Source organism: Megalobrama amblycephala, linkage group LG24 (assembly GCF_018812025.1).
Source record: "Megalobrama amblycephala isolate DHTTF-2021 linkage group LG24, ASM1881202v1, whole genome shotgun sequence".
In the NCBI taxonomy this organism is placed as follows: Eukaryota; Metazoa; Chordata; class Actinopteri; order Cypriniformes; family Xenocyprididae; genus Megalobrama; species Megalobrama amblycephala.
In genome coordinates, this window is record NC_063067.1 from 8,033,609 (window position 1) to 8,056,358 (window position 22,750).

The following is a 22,750-nucleotide window of genomic DNA, read 5'->3' on the forward strand; positions in this document are numbered from 1 at the left end:
ATGTCACTGGAATACTTTTTTTGATATATTATGCAAAATATTATTTGATTTTGTGTATATATATATATACACACACACACACACACACACACACACACACTGTAAAACCGAACATTGAAATTAATTAAATTGAGTTTGTTTCACTCAAATAATAATGAAAGTTCATTGTACTTAATAGAAAAAAGTTGCATGAACTCAAAATTTCATTGTAGTAAGCTGAACTTAATATGATTGAGATTTCTAATTCCCAGCATGCTTTGCATCAGACCATATAAATGTTGAAATTAAGTGTTATTTTGTGTGTTTTTGCACAAGATTTACATATGGAGATATAAGTTAATGTTTAATGTTGTGTTATGTTGGGATTCAGGGGGGATATATATATATATATATATATATATATATTTATAGGTGGGGTTATATATATATATATATATATATATATATATATATATATATGATTTTGTTTATTTAACATAAAATGCTAGCTATGAAATTATAATAGTGGGTTGGCAATTTTATTTAAAAAAAAAATGTAAAAACAACAACAAAAAAACATATGATAAGAAGCACCCATAAAGTGCCCTAAAAAGTATTTGAACACTTAAGTCACACTTCAAATGTATGAATTTAATTGCATTATCACAAAATGTGTTCATAAAATATCAAACCAAGTTGTTTATTTTTTATATCAATCCAAATGTGATGTGTGTAAAAAAAAAAAAAAAAAAAAAAAAAAAAAAAAAGATTGATATGTAATTGCCATTTTGCAATTAATTGCATCTGACAATCAACTAAATCCAAAGTGATTTCAGTGGAAGTATATGAAATTAGTTCCCATCTAGTTCACACAGGTGAAAGAGCAACCAAACGTGTGGTTGTATGTTTTATTTTTTGCTTAAAAAGTGTGCTTTTTACCACATTGGTTGATCATTTTACATAGCCTACATTTTTAAAAGGTTGGTTAAAGGGATAGTTCACCCAAAAATGAAACTTCTGTCATTTACTCACCCTCAAGTTGTTCAAAACCTGTATGAATTTCTTTGTTCTGCTGAACACAAAAGAAGATATTTGGAAGAATGTTTGTAACCAAGCAGATCTCGCCCCCCATTGACAGCCATAGTATTTTTTCCTACTTTTGAAATCATTGGGGGATGAGATTTGCCTGGTTACAAACATTCTTTCAAATATCTTTTTTTGTGTTCAGCAGAACAAAGAAATTCATAAAGGTTTGGAACAACTCGAGGGTGAGTAAATGATACAATTTACTATCCCTTTAAGTGTCCAATTTTTGGGACTCGGTAAAGTCTGCTTGGAATAAATGAAAAACTTCTACACTAAAACTCACTGACTGTTCATGATAAGACCTCCTGTCTGGGTGGGCGGGTCTGAGGGGGGCATCGCCCCGCCCACGTTGCCATGACAACTAGTTGATCAGCGGCAATCTGATCCATGATGGGAGGAGCGGCGGTCCAGGTGCTCCAGCCAACCGTGTGCTCAGACGATCATCAGAAGAAGATAGTGGGCCGGAGGAAAGTGTGCGTGTGGGGTGTTGCGAAGGGCAGGGCGCGATCACAGTCGGGTTATTGTTCTGATTTAACCGCTGCGATCTCCTCACGAAGAGTCTCCACTGGCATCTCATGGGCTTGGAAATACTGTGCTTTTGATATACAGCGGATCTGCCTGCGTGGATAATGTTCAAGAAGAGCAAGAGCAAAGTTCTGGTAGATGAAGCGTCAGAGGAGGACGACGTGTCGTGGCATCACGAGCACGCGAGGAAGGTAAGGTGGGATGTTGCCCGTGGGCTTCAAACTTGAGAGACCAGATGTCTCATAGTGTGGCTGTGTCACATTTCTGCCTGTATAGTAACTGTATTGTTTACAAAGCGTATTCGCCCCCGAGTGAGCCATAAAGTCAGATTATGACAACACGAGTGAAAATATCTGTAATTTAAATGATCCACTTATTGATGTGCCCGCGCTCTTGCATGACAATATGAAGTTTTGGAGAACGACAAAAAGGTTATTTCAGTACGAAGTGTATGGATAATGCCAATACTGGAAAATTAAGCATGCAAGTGTAGGAAAAAGAGAGTATTGTTGAATGAGACTAGGAATATGAGATGAAAAGTGTAGAGAGAGTGTGGTACAGTGAGTTTACATGCTTTTAAATGTCATATGTATTAACCAGATTGTCATAACCAGATTAGGCCATATTTTGGATTTTAGAAATCTGAATGGAATCAGTTGGCCTGTATTAATCAGAATTTTGGGTCATGGAAACATCTTATTTGGAATAGCCTCTACATCACAACTGAATTTGTATATATTTTAATCGTCCATTACTGTTAACTAGGGTTGACTAATATAAGTATGGAATGAGACAATAGGACAATGAATTGAGCGTTTTGAGTATGATATTATAGAAGAATATAGTCCAGAATAGAGTATTCTCAAGTATGAGTGACAGTATGCCAATATAGAGGATATGGAAGCAAAATAAGAAAACATGCTTTTGTAAGTCATATGACATAAGTCGAAATTATGTCATTCATGAGATCAAAAGTCAATATTATGACTTAAGAATTATGACACTTAAAAGTCAATTCCGACTTAAAGACATTGACATAAAAAGTCAAAATTACAAAATAAATTTAAATAGTTTAAATTTTTTGATCTTATAATTATGGCAGTCATAGTAAGTTAAAACTCAAAAAGTCTAAATTATGATATACTAAGTCATAATTATAATTTAAATATGGAAGCTTATTTCCACCACGGAATAAAACATTTAAAAGATAATTGCGATTTTTTTTTTTTTTTTTTTTTTTTTTTTTTTTTTTTTTAAATCCCACAATTGTGACTTTTGTTTCTGACAATTGCGAGTTATAAAGTCATAATTGCATGACATAGACTCACAATTGCGAGAAAAAAGTCAAAATTGCAAGAAAAAAGAATTGAGAGATATAAACTCACAATTCTGACTTTTTTCCAGTAGCCCCTCACTGCAAAACATTCGAGATCCAGGGGGCGGAGTCGGGTAGGTTAAGGGACATGGAAAGTAGGAGGAGTTGGATCCAGATCCAGGGGGTGGAGATGGGTAGGTTTAGGGATATGGAAAGTGGGAGGAGTTGGATCTAGATCCCCTGGATTTTGCGTTCTGCAGTGAGGACCATCTCCTTTTTTCTAGCAATTGCGTGTTTATATTTCGCAATTCTGACTTTTTTCCTTGCAATTCTGACTATTTTCTCACAATTGTGAGTTTATATCCCGCAATTCTGACTTTTTTTCTTGCAATTCTGACTTTTTTCTCGCAATTGCGAGTTTATATCCCACAATTCTGACTTTTTTCCTCAGAATTGTGAGATATACATTTGCGTGTTATAAAGTCAGAATTGCGAGATATAAACTCGCAATTGTAATTTTAAAAAAAAAGTCAGAATTGTGACATTCTCAAGAAGTCCCAATTATCTATTGTTTTATTCAGTGGTGGAAACAAGCTTTCATATTTAAATCAAAAATTAGATAAATACTGAGGCTTTTGTCATCATATAATTTTGACTGTTTATGTCATAATTGAGATTTACCAAAGCATTTTTTTTTTCTTATGACTATGGAAGCCCATTTCCACCACATAACATATACTTGATGTTGTATATTCATGTTTCACTGCTTATTTTGAGCCTGTGCTGCAATATGAATGATCATGTTCTGATTTTCATGGATAAGATCATAAATTGATCTTAATTAAATGTTGTTCTGCCGTGGCTGAGTTTAAAACAGATTCATGGCATTTACCGCCGTCCTCCCTTTCAGATGTAATGTTCTGTCAGCTGTTAGACTGCAGGAGTTAGATAAGGTCCCTACAGCGTAACAGCAGGAGACGGTTGCAGATAAGCTTTCTTTCTCTCCCCCTCGCACTCTTTTTTTAATGTAATTTCAGAAGCTTGCACTAAAAAGTTAAATATTCTCACTGTGTTCTGTGGCCAGTGTGACGGCCTTGATTAGGCCGCAGTCACATTCTTCCAAACAGAATCTGTTCCACAAACATGTTTTGGATCTCAGAGATGGGAAAGAGAGTAGTCAAAAGCTCTGATACCCTTGTCTGATAGAGAGAGACATTATGACAAACTAACCTAGCTGCTAGACCAAACTGTCTGATGGTTTGTGACCAGGTTGGTCCACTTCTCCTACTTGGTAAAAGTTGCCACTTCATAAATTTTTTTTTAATATTGTGTGCAGCAAATATGTTACCCTAACTGCTGCTTATTAAATTAGTTAATTTGACAATTGAGGTGATGAGGTGAATGATTATCAGGCGTACAAAAAGTACCATGAGGTTTTTAACCAAGGTATTACCAAGTGTACCAAGTAAATACCATGGTTTATTTCAAAGTTCCATAGTATCTAATATAAAGTTCATATGTATTTCAAAATACCATAGTAATCATCTTATTCTATCACTGTACCATGGTACTTTGGTATATATCATGGCACTGAATGTTTACATTTTGACTTTTTATGTCATAATTGAGATTTACCAAAGCTTGGTACTTAAACTACACATGTGGTGCTACCATGTTTTTTTTTTTTTTGGATGTGTACCATGGTTTTCTTGGACTTACCTTGGAGCACCATCATGTAAATACCATGGAACATGAATTTCTGGACCATAATATATATCAGAGTAGTACCATAGTATTACCATCTGTACCAGTGTACTTTTTAAGGGCATGCAAAGAATACCATGGTACTATCATAGTAGGCCTACATGTCTACAAAATGCAGTATTACTAAAATAAATATCCAAATAACCATTATTGCCATATAGTGTTGTCAAAAGTACCGACCGCGATACCAAGTCGGTACTGAAATTTTAAAAATGTGAGAGGATTTGTAAACACCTCTGATTGGCCATTGTGTTCACACGCTCAACATATATGTCTGTGATTGGTTACTAGGGGTGTAAATCGGACAATTCATCACGATACGATATGATATCGATTCTGTCAGCCAGCGATACGATATTTGCAGATACCTCAAAAAATTCCATGATACGATTATGATTCGATTCAGGGCTATATCGATCGATTTATCGATATTTAGATATTATGTGCCAGGTTTATACAACGAGTCATATTTTTATTACCTCACAACCAAAATTGATAACATTAACTTTTTTATTAATCTCTTTTTTTAATTATTATTATTACACACCCTCTATCCCAATTGGGACATTTACAAAAAAAAAAAAAAAAAATTACAGTTTTTTAAAATAAATAAAAATAGTATTTATAGTAAAAATAGTTTGTACTAGTATTTCCCGAGTATTTCAACTGGAACTGGCAAAGTTTACAAATAACGTGGGATTTCTTTGCCTGCCCATCTGCTTTCAGAAATACAAAATGTTTCCAAACCCATGATTTGCGTCCTACAGCAGGCACAAACTTTTCTGCATCTGTCTTTTCGCTGCTACAACCGCTTTGTTGCTCCATCGCATTCGCAATCTGACACTCAGGCAGACTGCATGGTGAGAAAACGAAAATGCGCGCTTTGGCGGAAATGCGGACGTTACGTGAGTTTGTGGATGGTGTCAAAATAAAGGTACCTCATATCGATATTATAAATGTGGAATCGATGCATTGTATCGTTAGACGTTTGATCGATGCATCGATCCATATCGATGTATCGTTACACCCCTATTGGCTACAATAATCAACACACGGGAGCGTTTGAATTTGAAAGTGGGAGTGTTTGAAAGCAGGCGTCTATCAGTGCTGGTCCGCGATAGATACCTGCTTTCAAATGTTCACGTGTGTATCTCTGCAAGCGCTCGGTGAAGAGCATCATTGATATATTTACAACATGTTTTTGAAGCGTTGATAATTGTAGCCAATCACAGATGTATCTTTTGAGCGCGTGAACACAATAGCCAATCAGAGGTGTTTACGAATCCGCTCCACAGTGCTCAAAGCGTCACATTTTTTAAATTTCAGTACCGACTTGGTATCGCAGTAGGTACTTTTGACTGTGCAAAACTGTGATGTGCTTTAAAACATAAAATACCATGGTACTTTGAGATATACCATACTGGTTAACATTGGTATTTACACACTTAGAAAAAAGTACTGAAAACACTCTTCTTTTTTTTTTAGACCATGGAAATATCATGGTATTGTTGGAAATACTCTGGACTACCATAGTATTACTATTTGATACTGTACCATGATACTGCCACAGTACTTTTTTTTTTTTTTTTGGAAAGGCATGCAAGGTACAGATAATATACCATGAAATTACATTATTATTATGATAAATGTCCAAATAACCATTATTTCCAGAGTACCATGTCCAAAAACATGGTAGTACTGTGGTTCTTTTGTTATTCAAGCTTGTTGCTCGTTCAGTGGTGGTACTAGGCTTGTGGTCGTGGATTGTATATTGGAGAGGGAAAGGAATGTTCTTCAGTCTACAAAGGGATATTTCAGTGAGATCCGCTTCCTTCGGCTGCTAGACAGTTTGTTCACCCAGAACTTGGTATGTAAAGCAGGAAGCCCAACGGATGTGGACAAATGAAACCCTAAACTTCCATACAGATACAGTTCAATTCAGGACCTCTCAGGATTTCAAATTTTGTAGAGTTTTGATTTTCCTCCTATAAACAGGTTTTCATCAAGATGAATGTCCTCTCTGTTCCAGCGGTTTATATCAAGCTATTTCATGAGCGTTGAGTTTATTTTAAACCATGTCAGGGTGCCAGTTGGTAAACATCATTATTTTGAGGTGCAGTCTTGTTGATACTGTGGTTAGTGTTCCTTCATAAATCAACTGAAGGTGGAATAAATGGACTCCTCTGACCCCATGTTCTTCAATCATGAGCTTTTTTTCAGGAAAGTCAGGTCTGAGCTGTCCCTAATATGCCACAATCATAAGAAATGACAGAGTCCAGAGGGTAAAGGACTTAAAATATCCCAAACATTCTTCTTTGCGTCTGAGCTTCACTCCTTCATTTATAAATGAGCGCTCGGGAGAGTATTCGGACTGCAATCAGGCCAAGTGTTTTGGTAAGTTGGGGTGGAGGTGTGTGGCATTGATACAATGAGTCAGAGGGAGTAAAATGAAGGAGGCAGAGGATTGTGGGTAGGGGGAGGAATGACATGGACATTGCAGAACAGAGGTTGATCTTTCTCTCTCTTTGAATCAATAATATTCTGCCTTCAAGTCATATCAGAATTATAATGTTTGCTCTGGATTTGCTCTTTGAGCTCTGACTTTTTGTGTTGGCGGAAGAATAAGCAAGGGTATATATTTTATATATTTAAAATTTTTTTATATAGGTTATATAAAAGATTTTGGGTCAATAAGACTATTAAATGTTTTCAAAAACAGTCTCTTCTGCTCACCAAGACTGCATTTATTTGATAAAAAATACAGAAAAACAGCAATATTGTGCAATATTTTAAAATGTAATTTATTTCTGTGATCAAAGCTGAATTTTCAGCATCATTACTCCAGTCTTCAGTGTCACATGATTCTTCAGAAATCATTCTAATATGCTGATTTGCTGCTCAAAAAAACATTTATTATTATTAATGTTGAAAACAAGCTTAAGGTTTTTTCAGGATTCTTAGATGAAATATATTTTGTAGCAATATAAAATCTCTGCTGTCACCTTTGATTAATTGAATGTACCCTTGTTGAATAAAAGTAACGTTCAAAATGTTTTATTGACCCAACTCCCAAGGCAAAGATGTCAGATTTCTCCAAAATGTATAGACCTCTTTGGTTATAATTAGGTTTTCATTGTGAATGTTGGATTTACAATGTAGTTTGTGCGCGTTTGTGTGCTCTTGATGAGGAATTGCAATAAAACCTACACTTATTTAAAAGAGTAGCAGCCTTGTGTGTCAAAACCACATTTCCCATAATTCTTTATGGCAGATAAAGCATCAGTTACACACCTTTTGTGTGCTCTTGAATTATAGAGTACCTCAGAGATGACGAGTTTTTGTAGGCCAACCCAGAAGTTAGCGGCGCACGGGTTCCCTTGATTGAAAGCCTATGCATTTTTCCCATAGACTTTTGGAAAATTGCAAAAAATAAGCTCTGTGTTTAACAAAGGGTTATGACACTTACACGTTTTGTCTATCAAGATAATCTTTACAAGTTAACACAACATTTATACATTTTGAAGCCTAAATAAAGTCGTCAGATATAAAAAGCTAACAGTTGGCTATACAGCACACCATTGTTGCGGATCAACATCGTCACCACCAAGCTTCCTCAAACCTTATTTAAAAAAACAACTTTATTTAAAAACATGCTCGCTGATTATGATCTGCGCTGTGTATGAATACTTATCCACTTTTTCATGAGAAATGCTGTCCAAATGTCCTGTTTGTCATGATGACGTCTAAAGTCCCCGCCAAAGGAAGTAGTCTCTTTTAGCAACTTGTTAGCAACCGCCGTTTTTAAGACACAATAAAGGTTTAAAAAATCACAAGTGGGTTATAACTGGTGTGTTTTATGTCATAGATCAAAACGTGAAAGTATTTAGAGGCTTTGTTAACCACAGACCTTATTTCAGGCGATTTAGCAAAAACCCATTCAAAAAACCCATAGACTTTAGGGTGATGGAACCGGAAGTCCTAAAATGCTAACAAAAACACGTCATCTCTGAGGTACTCTATTGCGATTAAACTTATGCCGTGGTCACACTAGACTTTGAACATGCAAAATTTCTTCGGATGCTGCAACGGTTGAGATATGACGTTACGGTCTACAGCGTTTTTGTTTGTTTGTTTGTTTATTAACATGAATTCAACATATAATACATTCAAAATGTAAAAATATACAATCTACTCGACTTTACTACAAATTCAGCTAAGAGGTCATGCCGTGATGAATCGATCTTCTACTGGTTGCACATCTTCACGTGATGCCAATTCGCAGGTCAGAGTTCACCAAACTTGAAATTTGGAACGCAACGAAATGCAAAACTTTTTGCACAAGCTTGCGTTTCCGGTCTGTCGCATTTGCATGCGTATGAATGGAAGTCAATGGAATGAAAAGTGTGGTGTGACTGCACGTTTACACCAATTTATAAGGATGACAGCCTTGTGCGACAGCTACATTTCCCATAATTCCTTGTGGCAGATAAAGCATCAGTTACACACCTAATGTGCATCCTTTGCTCTTCAGTTTGTTGGACTAGTGCTAAAAGTTTCCTGTCTGAGTGGGGAATTGCAAAAGAGAGGTGAGAAGTGGAGAGGCGGCACTAGTGCAGGTGGAGCAGGAAGGAAGGGGAAGAGGTCAGACCCTTAACAGGAAGTTGAATGCCGGAGCATTCATGATAGATCGCCCAAAATAGAAGAGCGTTAATGATTACGTTAATACTGATAGATCTGATTGCCACCTCAGAATTGAGGCATATGCACCCCATTATGACTGTGTTTGACGGAAACCAAACTCATTTTTAAGTCCCTCGCCAAAAGACCTTGTTCACATTAGCGAGCTAAAAATATTCCTTGCATTTGTGTGTGTGTTTGTTACATTACATTAGCATGTGTTTAAGTGTGTGCGCATGTTCTCATTGTGTTGTGCTCCTTGGCCTTTGCTTTTCAGGATAAAGACTCCGAGGGAACAGAGGAAGTTCTGAGCCCCTCAACAAAGGTAAACACACACAATGCACACACGCATAAAGCCTTATTGCTTTCAACAGAAATGCAAAAACTTGTTGACAGTGTCTGAAACAGTACCGAATTAGCAACACTGTCAGGATGTGATGCAGAAAGCCTGATATAAAACACTGAATTTTCTTTTTAGTTTTGTTAGTTCTTTGTGAATGGATGCAGTTAAAGGCAAGATTCATAGTTTGATAGTACATTGTAGAAAGTGTGTGTGTTAATCTGTTAAATGTGCAGAGAGGATGTGACACATTCTTTCAGAACAATCTGGACAATAGCAAAACAGTCTTGAGACTAGCAAACATTCAGTGGCCTGCTTTCCTTCAGCGGATTGCTGTTAAATGTCATGTCATATTTTATATTATCAAATAAATATCTAAACTGTTCTCTGACCAGTAGAATAAAAAAGTATTTTGCCTTATGAGTAAGCATGGGTTAACGTTTGTATTGTTGGCATGAACAGCTGGTAAAGCAATAAATACACAATTATACAATACCTCCATTGACAGGTATTCAAAAGTTACTGTACTGTGTCCACAAAGGCGTTTTTTCAAGCGGCTAGCATACTTTTCCAGTAGTTTTCAATGGGAGCACTGTGTTTTTTTAAACACCAGGAGCGTAACGAGGCGCTGAACGTCTTTTTTACGCTCAAGCGCTGAGCGCTCGGCGTTTTTTACTGGTCACCTCGAGTTGAAGAATGTTCAACTTTGAGTAAAGTTCATGCGCTCATCACTGTCACTTTTTAGGCAGCTGTCCAATCAGAGTTGAGGAGGGGCGGGACAAATACAACACCAACCAGCTGTCACAAAATTCTTGCTGTACAACAACATCAACAAGCAGAGAACGGAACTAAATAGATGAGAAATTAATATTGCTGGTCTCCGAACATACATATCAAGTACTCTACATTGTTTCGACATTTTTAGTCTGCGAAATCAGTTATGGATATTCCGCATCATAGCAACAAGGCGTGGTGTCTCAATTAAAAAAAAAAAAAATCTCTTCTAGCTGCATCCGAAATCGCGTACTGTTGAGTAGGTACTACATTTGAATTAAAATTTACTTCACGACCGTTGAAAAAGTACATTCTCTATAGTACGTATGCCTGTAGTATGAATGAATTCGGATGTACAACATCCGCTATGTTAACCGTCACATGACCTACCAGCGTCAGTTACGTCAGTCACACTGGTAGGTCACGTGACAGTAAAAACATAGCGGATGTTGTACGTCCGAATTCATTCATACTACATGCATTCGTACTATACTTTTTCAACAGTCATGAAGTAAATTTCAATTCAAATGTAGTACCTACTCAACAGTACATGATTTCGGACGCAGCCAAAGTGTCCATCGTATGCGCATTTCGGAATCTCACCTGAAGTAGTAATTCATCCGGGTGCTTTTCGCCTACTGTTTTTTGAATACTATGAATTCAGACATACTACTCTGTTTGCATACTGTTTTTTGCGTACTATATAGTAGTATTCGATTTCGAACGCAGCGACTGTGATACTGAAGCGCTCTTAAGTGCTCACAGATTTACATTTTCAGCAGAGCGTCTAGCGTTTTTAGCCAGCTGAGTTGGTGGGCTTGTGGCGTAATATGATGAAATTATTTTTCCCAAGCAACATAAATCACAAATATTTCATTTATATTGTAGTAAATGTTTTTTCCCAATGAACAGATTTATTTATTTATTTATTGAGGGTTAAAAGTAAAATCCCCACTAATTTTCTATATAGAGAGATTAATGAATAATTCCATATTTAAGTATTTTAATTACCAACTTCCAGGTGGAGAACTACACAACCCCAGAAAAATCCAACAATCTGCGGCAAATCAGAGGTCAAAAGATGTCAGCAGTGACTGCCCATTCTAGTTCACCCAAAAATGAAATTTCCGTCATTAAAGGTCCTCTAAGCGATGTCACGTGTTTTTAGGCCAAAACATTTTTTGTCACATACAGCAAACATCTCCTCACTATCCGCTAGCTGCCCGTTTTTGTAAAAAAACGCGGTCTCTGTAGTCGCCACAAGCTCCAAAAACGGCAACAAAACCAAACTGGTGCAGCCTGGACCACGAATCATAATAAACATGCTCCAGCCAATAACCGACAAGAATGATTTTAAATGCGCGTTCATGACTGTTTCAGGAAACACGGAGGGGAGGGGAGGAGGAGGCGGAGGGAGGGTCTAGCTAGCCTCTGTTTTGTTTTACAACACTTCGAACGTCAACAGGAAGTTACTCCGCTCAGGATCGCTTAGAGAACCTTTAATTACTCACCCTCATATCGTTCTACACCCGTAAGACCTTTGTTCATCTTCAGAACACAAATTGGGATATTTTGGATTAAATCCAAGAGGTTATTTATCCCCCATAGAAAGCAATGAAATTACCACATTCAAGGTCCAGAAAACTAGTCAAGACATTGTTAAAATAGTCCATGTGGCTACAGTGGTTCAACCTTAAAGTTATGAAGTGATGAGAATACTTTTTGTGCGCAAAAACTAAACAAATTAACGACTTAATTCAACAATTTCTTCTCTTTCATGTCAGTCTCCTATGCTGTTGATGTAGTAAACATAGTGCAGTGCTTCCAGGTTCTACGTCAGAACACCATCTCCGTATTGACAGAGTCCTGCGTCAGCATCACACGCATGACATGTGCTGCTCACGTGTACAGAGTCGGCCAATGCTGAGTTGGCGTTCTGACGTAAACACGGAAGCACTGCACTGCGTTCACTGCGTCAACAACATAGGAGACTGACATGAAAGAGAAGAAATTGATGAATAAAGTCGTTATTTTTGTTTTGTTTTTGCGCACAAAAAGTATTCTCGTAGCTTCATAACATTAAGGTTGAACCACTGCAGTCACGACTATTTTAACAATTTACTACTTTTCTGGACCTTGAATGTGGTAATTACGGGGGATAAAAAAGAAAAATTTCATCAAAAATATCTTAATTTGTGTTCCAAAGATGAACGAAAGTGGAACGACATGAGGGTGAGTAATTAATGACAGAAATTTCATTTTTGGGTGAACTAACCCTTTAAATAGTATGGTTCATTGTAGGGCTGGGCGATATATCGCATGCGATTGTCACGCGCATTTCGTCAGTAAAGCCGGTTCCCTGATTACCGCTAAATCGCCATCACCTGCTTTCAAATGGAGCGGCATTTAATAGACAGAACCGCAGTTCACCAACAAGCTACGCAATATCGCGTTAATTTTCGCAGATGAATCACCTTCGATAATGAACGCGATATTGCGTAGCTTGTCAGTGAACTACGGCTCTGTCTGTTAAATGGCGCTCCATTTGAAAGCAGGTGATGGCGATTTAGCGGTAATCAGGGAACCGGCTTTACTGACGAAATGCGCGTGACAATCGCATGCGATATATCGCCCAGCCCTAGTTCATTGTTTGCGGTAATCTAGTCCTGCAGTGCGCTATCAGAGCTCTGATACCCTCCACCTCCCCCAGCTCCACCTGCCTAGATCAGCTGCGGGATTTATATATGTGTATTTATGCAGCAGCAGCATGTTACATGCTCACAGCAGCGACTCTGTGTAAGTTCTTACTTGCTCTGCAGCATCAACATTAGCATAGCAGAACTAATCCACCAAGACCAAATACATTAAAGGATTTGATCTCCCAAAAATGAAAAATCTTTCATTTATTACTCACCCTCATGTCCTTCCACACCCGTAAGACCTTTGTTCAGATATTTTTGATAAAGTCCGATGGCTCAGTGAGGCCTCCATTGAAAGCAAGATAATTAACACTTTCAGTGCCCAGAAAGCTACTAAAGACGTATTTAAAACAGTTCATGTGACTACAGTGGTTCAACTTTAATATTATAAAGCGACTAGAATACTTTTTGTGCGCCAAAAAAACAAAATAACGACTTTATTCAACAATATCTAGTGATGGGCGATTTCAAAACACTGCTTCATGAAGCTTCAAAGCTTTACGAATCTTTTGTTTCGAATCAGTGGTTTGGATTGCATGTCAAACTGCTAAAATCATGTGACTCTGGTGCTCCGAACAACTGATTCAAAAACAAAAGATTCAAAGCAGTGTTTTGAAATCGACCATCACTAGATATTGCTGAAAAGTTGTTATTTTGATATTTGTGTTCTGAAGATGACGGGTGTGAGTAATTAATGACATTATTTTCATTTTTGGGTGAACTAACCCTTCAACATCGCCATATTAAATAACATGTTAAAAATCACTGGTTGTAATGTTGTGATTAATTTCTATTTGGAGTTAGAACTCTTTATTGAGTTCAGCGATGGACCTGGATATAGAGATGTTTTGCTATTGAAGAGGTTTACTTCATTTTATTTTGTAGATCTTTAATTTTATTTTATTTTTGGCATTTACAATTTAAGTGATTGGTTTAAAAAAAAATTTGAAAAATGAGTGCCCAGGAACAAAATTGGCAGCATTTAATGTGCACTTGATTTTAGTTTAAATAAATGCTCTTTTTGGACTTAGACATTATGTATTCTGAAATGTTTTCATAGCACAATGAACTCTTTTAATCTCAAAGGATCATGAGAAATCAATTTTCCTTGATGTGGCCCCTTTAAATAGGCTAAGAGAACGAGAATTTCACAGTTAGACTTCCAGAGAGTTCTGCTGTGTCCTCCAGCGACGGCAGGAGCTCAACCTCAAGTTAAAGCGACAGTTGTTTATTTCCACTGCGTGTTTTACAAAACCAAGCGGAGATAGGGAGGAAAGACAGATGAAGCGATAGACAGAAGCCAAAAGAGAGTGTTGTGTTTTATTTGAGGTCAAAGACGAGCCAGATCCTAGCGTCTGTTTATTCGAAGGAATGAGTAATGTTCCCTAAGTCTCCTAACGCTCATAAATGCTAAATAAATGTGCTGGAACTCATAATAAGAGCCGGACCCGACATAACAAGCATTTATGTGTTAGTGCATAATCAGATGGCATGTTTTAGCAGAATGTAGTGACAGAACACAAAGGTCTTTGGTTTGAAATAAGACAGGGAGTGGCAAATAAAATTAACCACGTGCTTTTACCTTTTTTAGTGTTTGGTACATTTGTGGTGAGTTTAATTCCTCCAGACATGCAGCAACAAATATGAAATATCTGTGTAACACACACAAATGAATGCAATGTAACTTGTAGATCTTTACATATTCAGAAAAGATGCTTTTGGGTGAATCAGAGATTTCACCCTAAAAAAAGAAGTGGAAAAAAGAGAAATGTTTGCTTTAAGCCTATTTTAGAACCATTAAAGGTGCCATAGAATGGAAAATTGAATTTACCTTGGCATAGTTGAATAACAAGAGTTCAGTACATAGAAATGACATACAGTGAGTCTCAAACTCCATTGTTTCTTCCTTCTTGTGTAAATCTCATTTGTTTAAAAGACCTCCGAAGAACAGGCGAATCTCAACATAACACCGACTATTATGTAACAATCGGGGTCATTAATATGTACGACCCCAACTTTTGCATATGCCAGCCCATGTTCAAGGCATTACACAAGGGCAGGCAGTATTAACGTCTGGATCTGTGCACAGCTGAATCATCAGACTAGGTAAGCAAGCAAGGACAATAGCAAAAAATGGCAGATGGAGCAATAATATCTGACATGATCCATGATAACATGATATTTTTAGTGATATTTGTAAATTGTCTTTCTAAATGTTTCGTTAGCATGTTGCTAATGTACTGTTAAATGTGGTTAAAGTTAACATCGTTTCTTACTGTATTCGCGGAGACAAGAGCCTATTTTCATTTTTAAACACTTGCAGTCTGTATAATTCATAAACACATCTTCATTCTTTCTAAATCTCTCCAACAGTGTAGCATTAGCCGTTAGCCACGGAGCACAGCCTCAAACTCATTCAGAATCAAATGTAAACATCCAAATAAATACTATACTCACATGATCCGATGCATGCATGCAATATGCATGACAAACATCTTGTAAAGATCCATTTGAGGGTTATATTAGCTGTGTGAACTTTGTTTATGCACTGTTTTATAGTGGAGAGCTTGGGGGGCAGGGAGCGCGAGGATTTAAAGGGGACGCGCGCTGAATCGGTGCATAGTTAATGATGCCCCAAAATAGGCAGTTAAAAAAATTAATTAAAACAAATCTATGGGGTATTTTGAGCTGAAACTTCACAGACACATTCAGGGGACACCTTAGACTTATATTACATCTTGTGAAAGAACGTTCTAGGGCACCTTTAACATTATTTGCATTACAACATTTTCATGACAATAAAGTCTCTTTTATTGTAATAATCTAATGTAAATCATCTTATTCACACTTTTTTGTTAAAATAACACAATATTGCAGATATTTGTATAAAATAATAAAGTTTACTTGAGTGCAACATCATAACCGTTGTGAAAGAACATCCACTGAATGTCATTCTGAAATCTGTCAGGGAAAGTTTTGGAGACATTTAAAGAAGTAATAATTTTAATCATTTTAGGATGTTGTTAAAACATTCTTCATTGGATGTTAGAATGATTGTTTTTGATATTTATAATTTATCGTGTAAGCAAACACATTTTACACTTGTTTTTCAGATATTTTACATTACATCATTTACATTATTTCATATTTCATTTACATTATTTTAATGACAATACATCAATAAATATTATTATTATGATTATTAATATTATTTATTTTTCCCCCATTTTTCCATCCAAAATATAGTTTAATTTTATTTTATTTCAATTTTGCATTGAAATATTACCCAGCAGTATGACATGATAAAATAGGAGTTCATTTTTTGTACATTCGTACAAGGCAGGTCAGAAAAACGAGCAAATTGTGAAAGAGAGCAAGAAATTGTGTCAAAGGTTCTTTCCTATATAATAAGCTGCAAAGCCGGGCCGGTATTTGAAATCCTGAGGGTCATACTGGACGCAGGCAGGAGGGAGTCTGAAGGAATGTGTCAGATCGCCAAGTGACCCAAAACACACACACACATACACATACATACGCGTGTCTGCTCAGATATCCTTCCCTGCAGCACACTGTAATCAACATAGGCCTTTCCTGTTTTTACTGCGTGATGCCTTCTGTCCGTCAGATACAGCTTTCTGCTCCTCGATTCAAGATGAATTGAGTCTTTGTGATTAGTTGTCTTTGTGCCAGGCCTAAACCTGCAATCATCTCTTACCATCTGTATTTCCATCTCACTGAGAAACCAAAGCTGAGCCTTTCTGACACATAACACACACACGCAGTCATTTTACCGTGCGCTGAACCCTGTTGTATGATTAAACAAGTGATTTCTCTATGGTTTGTGACTGTGTTTTTGACTTTTTGTAGGATTCAAAGTTAAAGAAGGTTAAATCAAAGAGAGAAAAAGGAGACAAAAAGTTGTTTCCATCACAGGACGATGAACACATCTTGCTGACAGGAGTCACTGTCTCTCACAGAAGAGGGTAAGACGGCCTTTATTTAATAAAGTTAGATGAAGCCAGCAAATGTTTTGCAAGCCTCAGAAGTTCAAAATGTATTTTTAGATGATTATAATAATTTTAGATTATTATACTCGGTAAGTAGGGCTAGGTGGGATGAGCAAAATCTTATACTATCTATATTACAGTAACAATATTTTTTTTCATAGCTATATTTGCTGAAAGGTAAACCTAATATACTTGGTTCCTTTAGTCATTTTTAGTAGCAGAAACATTGTAGATGTCCGTGTAGATGTTAGAATGACCATTAGCAAATGTTTTTATGATGTTGAAGAGATGTCAATCCAATGTTTTTGAGATGTTTATCAGATGTTATTAGACAAAGAACATGCTTAAAATAAAACACAATGCTTTCCAGATTAAGTGCTTCTTACAGACATCTCGGCATTGGATGTGCTTGCTTGGAAAATTAAAAACCTCATTATACAAATCTTTTGGTCTGCCTTAAACTTGCACCATTGTTTGAGTCAGAAATTGACTCATTGGGCAGCTAAAGAAAACAAAGCAATGTTGTAAAAGCACCACAGAGCCGCAGTGTTTACAGTCTTTGGGGAAATGAACCAGTGGCTTACTTATAGTTGACTCTGCAAATTAAAGTTGGATTAAAAGGATTTTAACAGTAAAGTTGTACACACAGCACCTTTGAGTGCCTAGAAATGAAGATATTCAATCTGTAGGAAATAAAAATAGAAATAAATATATCTTTAGCAATGGAAAATTTCACATGTATGGTTCTGTGCATAAACATAGTGTAACTTTAAATAAGCCCTTCAACCATCAAGTGTCTGAAATGGAAACCGCACCCTGTGGCCCGGCCTCTGTCCTTCCTGCTGAAGCATATGAGGCTGCCTTGTGCCACTATGGCACATAACCAAATATCATACATACAGCATATACTGTGCATATATATAATATAATATATATATATATATACATATAAAGTGTCAACATTGGAAGTATATTTATATATATAAATATAAAAAGTAAAGAAATTAATACTTTTAATGCATCTTCTGAATAAATTGATTAAAAGTGACAGTGATGGCTTTTATTATGTTACAAAAGATTTCTATTTTAAAGTTAATGCTGTTCTTTTGAACTTTCTGTGCATCAGAGAATCCTGAAAAAACTGTATCGCTGTTTCTACAAAAGTATTAAGCAGCACAATTGACCCTTTGCAAAGATCCGCCCCCCTTAGTTACTGTTGCTTTGTCCGACAAGCCATGGCTCTGTCACGCCACATGCAGTGAAAAATATATCGCGGAGCAAAGAGGACACTGACAACACGTCGACAGACAAGACAGAGCAGGTTACTTATGATATTAAACAAAGTCCCAGCTTTCAAATTGTGTAATTTAAGAAATTCGAACAATAAAAAACATTTTGTGGCTCTTTAATGTGTCGTGACAGATCACTGTAGCGCCTCAGCTCAAGCGGCGCATGAATCGATAATTTCTTCCTACTAGTTAATTTATTGCATCAAATAAACATGAATGAACAGGAGAAGAAATGTTTTTCAAATGCGGAAAGATGTCAGTACACAATTTTTTCAAGTTCGAGTCCACTGAGGTTAATCTTGTAACTCCTGACTGCTTTGTCGGCCAAAATGGCGGATTCGGCGTTATGATTGGTTAGATCGCTTGTCAATCAAACAACCGGCGAAGGGTCAATTGTTTTCAACATTGATAATAATAGTAATAAAAATGCTGCTTGAGCAGCAAATCAGCTGATCAGATTTCTGAAGGATCATGTGACAATGAAGACTTGAGTAATGATGCTGAACATTCAGCTTTGGATCAGGAATAAATTACATTTTAAAATGGCAATAATTATAATATTACATTTTAATTAATATTTCACAATATTACTTTTTTTTATATTACTGAATGTACTGTATATACATTGTTACTGCATTTTTGATCAAAAAAATGCAGTTTTGTTGGGCATAAGAGGCTTTTTCCAAAAATATTAAAGGTATAGTTCACCCAAAAATGAAAATTTGATGTTTATCTGCTTACCCCCAGGGCATCCAAGATGTAGGTGTCTTTGTTTCTTCAGTAGAACACAAATTATGATTTTTAACTGCAACCGCTGCCGTCTGTCAGTGGTATAATGCAAGTCAGCGTCACGACAGACAAATCCAAATGAAACCCTGCGGCTCATGACGACACATTGATGTCTTAAGACATGAAACGATCGGTTTGTGTGAGAAACCGAACAGTATTTATATCATTTTTTACCTCTAATACACCACTATGTCCAACTGCATTCATCACTCGATTCATCAGGTCTGATCGCGCTCTGACAGCGGCAGTGATGTCTCGCGCATATACTTCAATGAGTGCTAGACATCACTGCCGCTGTCAGAGCGCGATCAGACCTCACGAATCGAGTGATGAATGCTGTTGGACATAGTGGTGTATTAGAGGTAAAAAATGATATAAATACTGTTCGGTTTCTCACACAAACCGATCGTTTCATGTCTTAAGACATCAATGTGTCGTCACGAGCCGCAGGGTTTAATTTGGATTTGTCTGTCGTGTTTTATTTACTCTTATAGTCCAAGTTCCCGCTGACTTGCATTATACCACTGACAGACGGCAGCGGTTGCAGTTAAAAATCATCATTTGTGTTTTACTGAAGAAACAAAGTCACCTACATCTTGGATGCTCTGGGGGTAAGCAGATAAACATCAAATTTTCATTTTTGGGTGAACTATCCCTTTAATAATTATTATTTTATATTACTTTTTTAATATCTGCTCTCTGAGATTTATTGAAATGTGCTTATTTGTTAAGCTATTGAATGTTTTTCAGTTATGTAAGCAGTAGCAACGACTATAAGAAATTGTTTGGGTAGAACATTTTCAATTTCCAATGAATCATACTCCTTTGTTCTCTATCTCAGGTCTGCTAAGAAAAACTGGGAGGACGACAAGAGCAAACCGCACTCAGAAAAAGACAAAGCGCACTGTCTATGGGACAGCATCACCATGACGATGAAGCAAATCACACCTACGAAAAAGATTGATAAGATGGAGGGCTGGGAACCACCTCAGCTGAACGACGGAAAGGAGGAGGAAAAAGATGAGCCGGAGAAGAAGAGGAACGACTCGTCCCCACCGTCTCTGTCATTGTCTCTGCCGCATTCTCTGGGTTTGCCGTCCTGGGTTGGCTTGGGTTTGGAGGAGGACTCGTCTCGCTACGCTAGTTTGACTGAGTCACAGACTGGCGGCCCTGCCCAGTGGGCGGCCCGGGCACGAGATAAATTAGCCGCCGTCCGTCGCAGAAGTCCAGCCAGCCTATCAGACAGCAGTTGGGAGGGGCTTAAATGATTTAGTATTAGCATCTGTTAGAATGGCCACGCCCCCTTGTATACAACTCTAATTGGACAGCCCACATATGTGAAAAGTAGGACCCTCAAACCAAGAGTGCCTGCTCCCAATGCCTGTCAGTCCCAAATATTTTCACTTTTTAATTTGATATGAAATTCTTTTCCAACTTTTGAATGAAGCTCCTTCAGAGAAATCACTGGATGTACTCTCAGTTGGTGTCTGACGTCACTGACGATTTCTAGATTACTTTTAAAGGCCATTTAAACACTTAAAGGGATAGTTCACCCAAAAATGAATTTACTTCACCCTCATGGTGTTCCAAACCTGTATGAATTTCTTTCTTCTGCTGAACACAAAAGAAGATATTTTAAAGTATGTTGGTAACCAGACAGTTGATGGCACCCATTGACTTCCGAATCCATAGTATATATTTTTTTCCTACTATGGAAGTCAATGGCTAACTGTTTGATTACCAAAATTCTTCAAAATATCTTCTTTTGTGTTCAACAGGAGAAACTCGTACAGGTCGGAACAAGATAAGGGTGAGTAAATGATGACAAAATGTTCATTTTTGGGTGAACTATCCCTTTAAAGGTACAGTTCAGGCCAAAACGAACATCTTGTGATCATTTGTTTACCCTTATGTCATTCCAAACCCGTATGACTTACTTTCTTTCACTGGAACACAAAAGTAGTTTAGCAAAATGCCCCAGGTATAGGCTACTATTGTCCATACAATGAAATTGTAGCTGCTAAAATTACAATAATGTATGATAAATATAGTGCAAATGCACTATATTCTAAGTTTTCTTTATTTGTACGATACATTTATGTGAGAAGCAGTCCTACGTGCAAGTTGTCGTTTACTGCAGTGATCAAGTCCCAGATCATTTTCATTGTAGGAAAAAGAGCAGTCCGCTGAACTACGTCTGTTTACAGAAGAAAGTCAAATAGGTTTGGAATTAAATAAAGGTGAAGAAATGAAGACAGAATGTCCATTTTTAGGTAAACTGTCCCTTTAAATCCATGTTTTATTCGTGCCGATTAGTGTAAGTGAGATCGCGTCTCAATCTCCATAATTGCCGCTGAGAGATCGATGCTTTGTATGTAATGCTAATATGTCTCATGATTCAGTTGTGGTTAATTTATTCTGCTGTGTAGTTAAGGACTGAATGTGGAATGAAGTAAAAACGCCTTCAACAGAGTAGATTTACAATCATTACTGCCTGCTGATTCACAATCACAATGTACTGTAATTAGCCTACTCTATGCAAACAATTTCCTCGCTATAATCCCAAACTACTTGCTATATTGATCATGCCAACAATGAATTCAGTGCCACTTTTCTGTCACAAGGAAGATAACTTACTGTGGCTTTATAAGACATACAGGGAAGAGTTTTAAATTGAATGTATGTGCTCAGTCCTGCCCCTGGAGAACTCTAATCAAACATGCTTAAATCATAAGTCTTTAGATTAATTTGAGAAAAACACTAAGTTCTGAAGTAGGTTGGATCTCCAGGAATGGGATGAGCATCCAGAACTGGTTAATAATTACTGTTACAAACCTTATTTCTACGCCTTCCAAAGACCTCAAGAGCTGTGCCGTTTTATCATGAAGTACATTTTTCTTTGCTGTGCCTCGACTTAAAAGTCATTATATAGTGTGATCACAACGACATGTTAAACTTCCAACTCCCTCAACATGGTAAAAATGACAATCATCATTTATAAGTCTAATATGAAATGTATTTTATATATCAACCTCAATAAGAGCTTTGGTTTGCTTGAAGAATGTGTCTTATTGCTGATTTTAGGAGATTTATTTATAATCTAAAGATGCTGAGAGAAAGTGGGTTTGCTGCTTGTAGTTGTGCGTAGTAGCTTTATATAATTAGTCCACAAATGGGATTATAAGTTGTTAGTTTCAGATTTTGCTTTCTATTTGGGGCCTTTGCGAGAGTCTTGTTTTGATTTTATCTTGATACTACTGAATGACTTTTTTTTTCTATATTATTATGATTTAAATGCCTGTATTACGATGTTGTAGTTACAAGGGTTCAGATAAGCTTGTGAATCTAAATAAAGAGTTACACTTTATACTTTGGCCTTGTTTTTGTTTTTCCTCCAATGTACTGTGTTTTATTTTTTTTTATTTTTTGTTTTTGAAAGAAGTCTGTGATGCTCACCAAGGCTACATTTTATTTGCTTAAAAAAACAGTAAAACACATATTGAAAT

The 22,750-nt window shown here is 36.8% G+C and overlaps 1 protein-coding gene across 1 annotated transcript; it reads left to right on the forward strand.

Moving 5' to 3' along the window:
- The first annotated feature begins 1,451 nt into the window (after nucleotides 1-1,451).
- On the forward strand, nucleotides 1,452-20,902 carry si:ch211-225h24.2 (uncharacterized protein LOC564539 homolog). Its single transcript, XM_048178221.1, has 4 exons — nucleotides 1,452-1,781; nucleotides 9,624-9,671; nucleotides 17,027-17,142; nucleotides 20,086-20,902. Exons 1-4 carry the CDS (start codon nucleotides 1,695-1,697, stop codon nucleotides 20,510-20,512), a joined length of 678 nt encoding a protein of 225 aa, XP_048034178.1. The 5' UTR covers nucleotides 1,452-1,694; the 3' UTR covers nucleotides 20,513-20,902.
- The last annotated feature ends 1,848 nt before the right edge of the window (nucleotides 20,903-22,750 follow it).

Bases quoted from the DNA above. Each gene is read 5' to 3' on its own strand.
- si:ch211-225h24.2 (XM_048178221.1), top strand. From the start codon at position 1,695: ATGTTCAAGAAGAGCAAGAGCAAAGTTCTGGTAGATGAAGCGTCAGAG. The intron at 1,782-9,623 runs GTAAGGTGGGAT...TTTGCTTTTCAG, and splicing joins ATCACGAGCACGCGAGGAAG to GATAAAGACTCCGAGGGAAC. The intron at 9,672-17,026 runs GTAAACACACAC...GACTTTTTGTAG, and splicing joins TTCTGAGCCCCTCAACAAAG to GATTCAAAGTTAAAGAAGGT.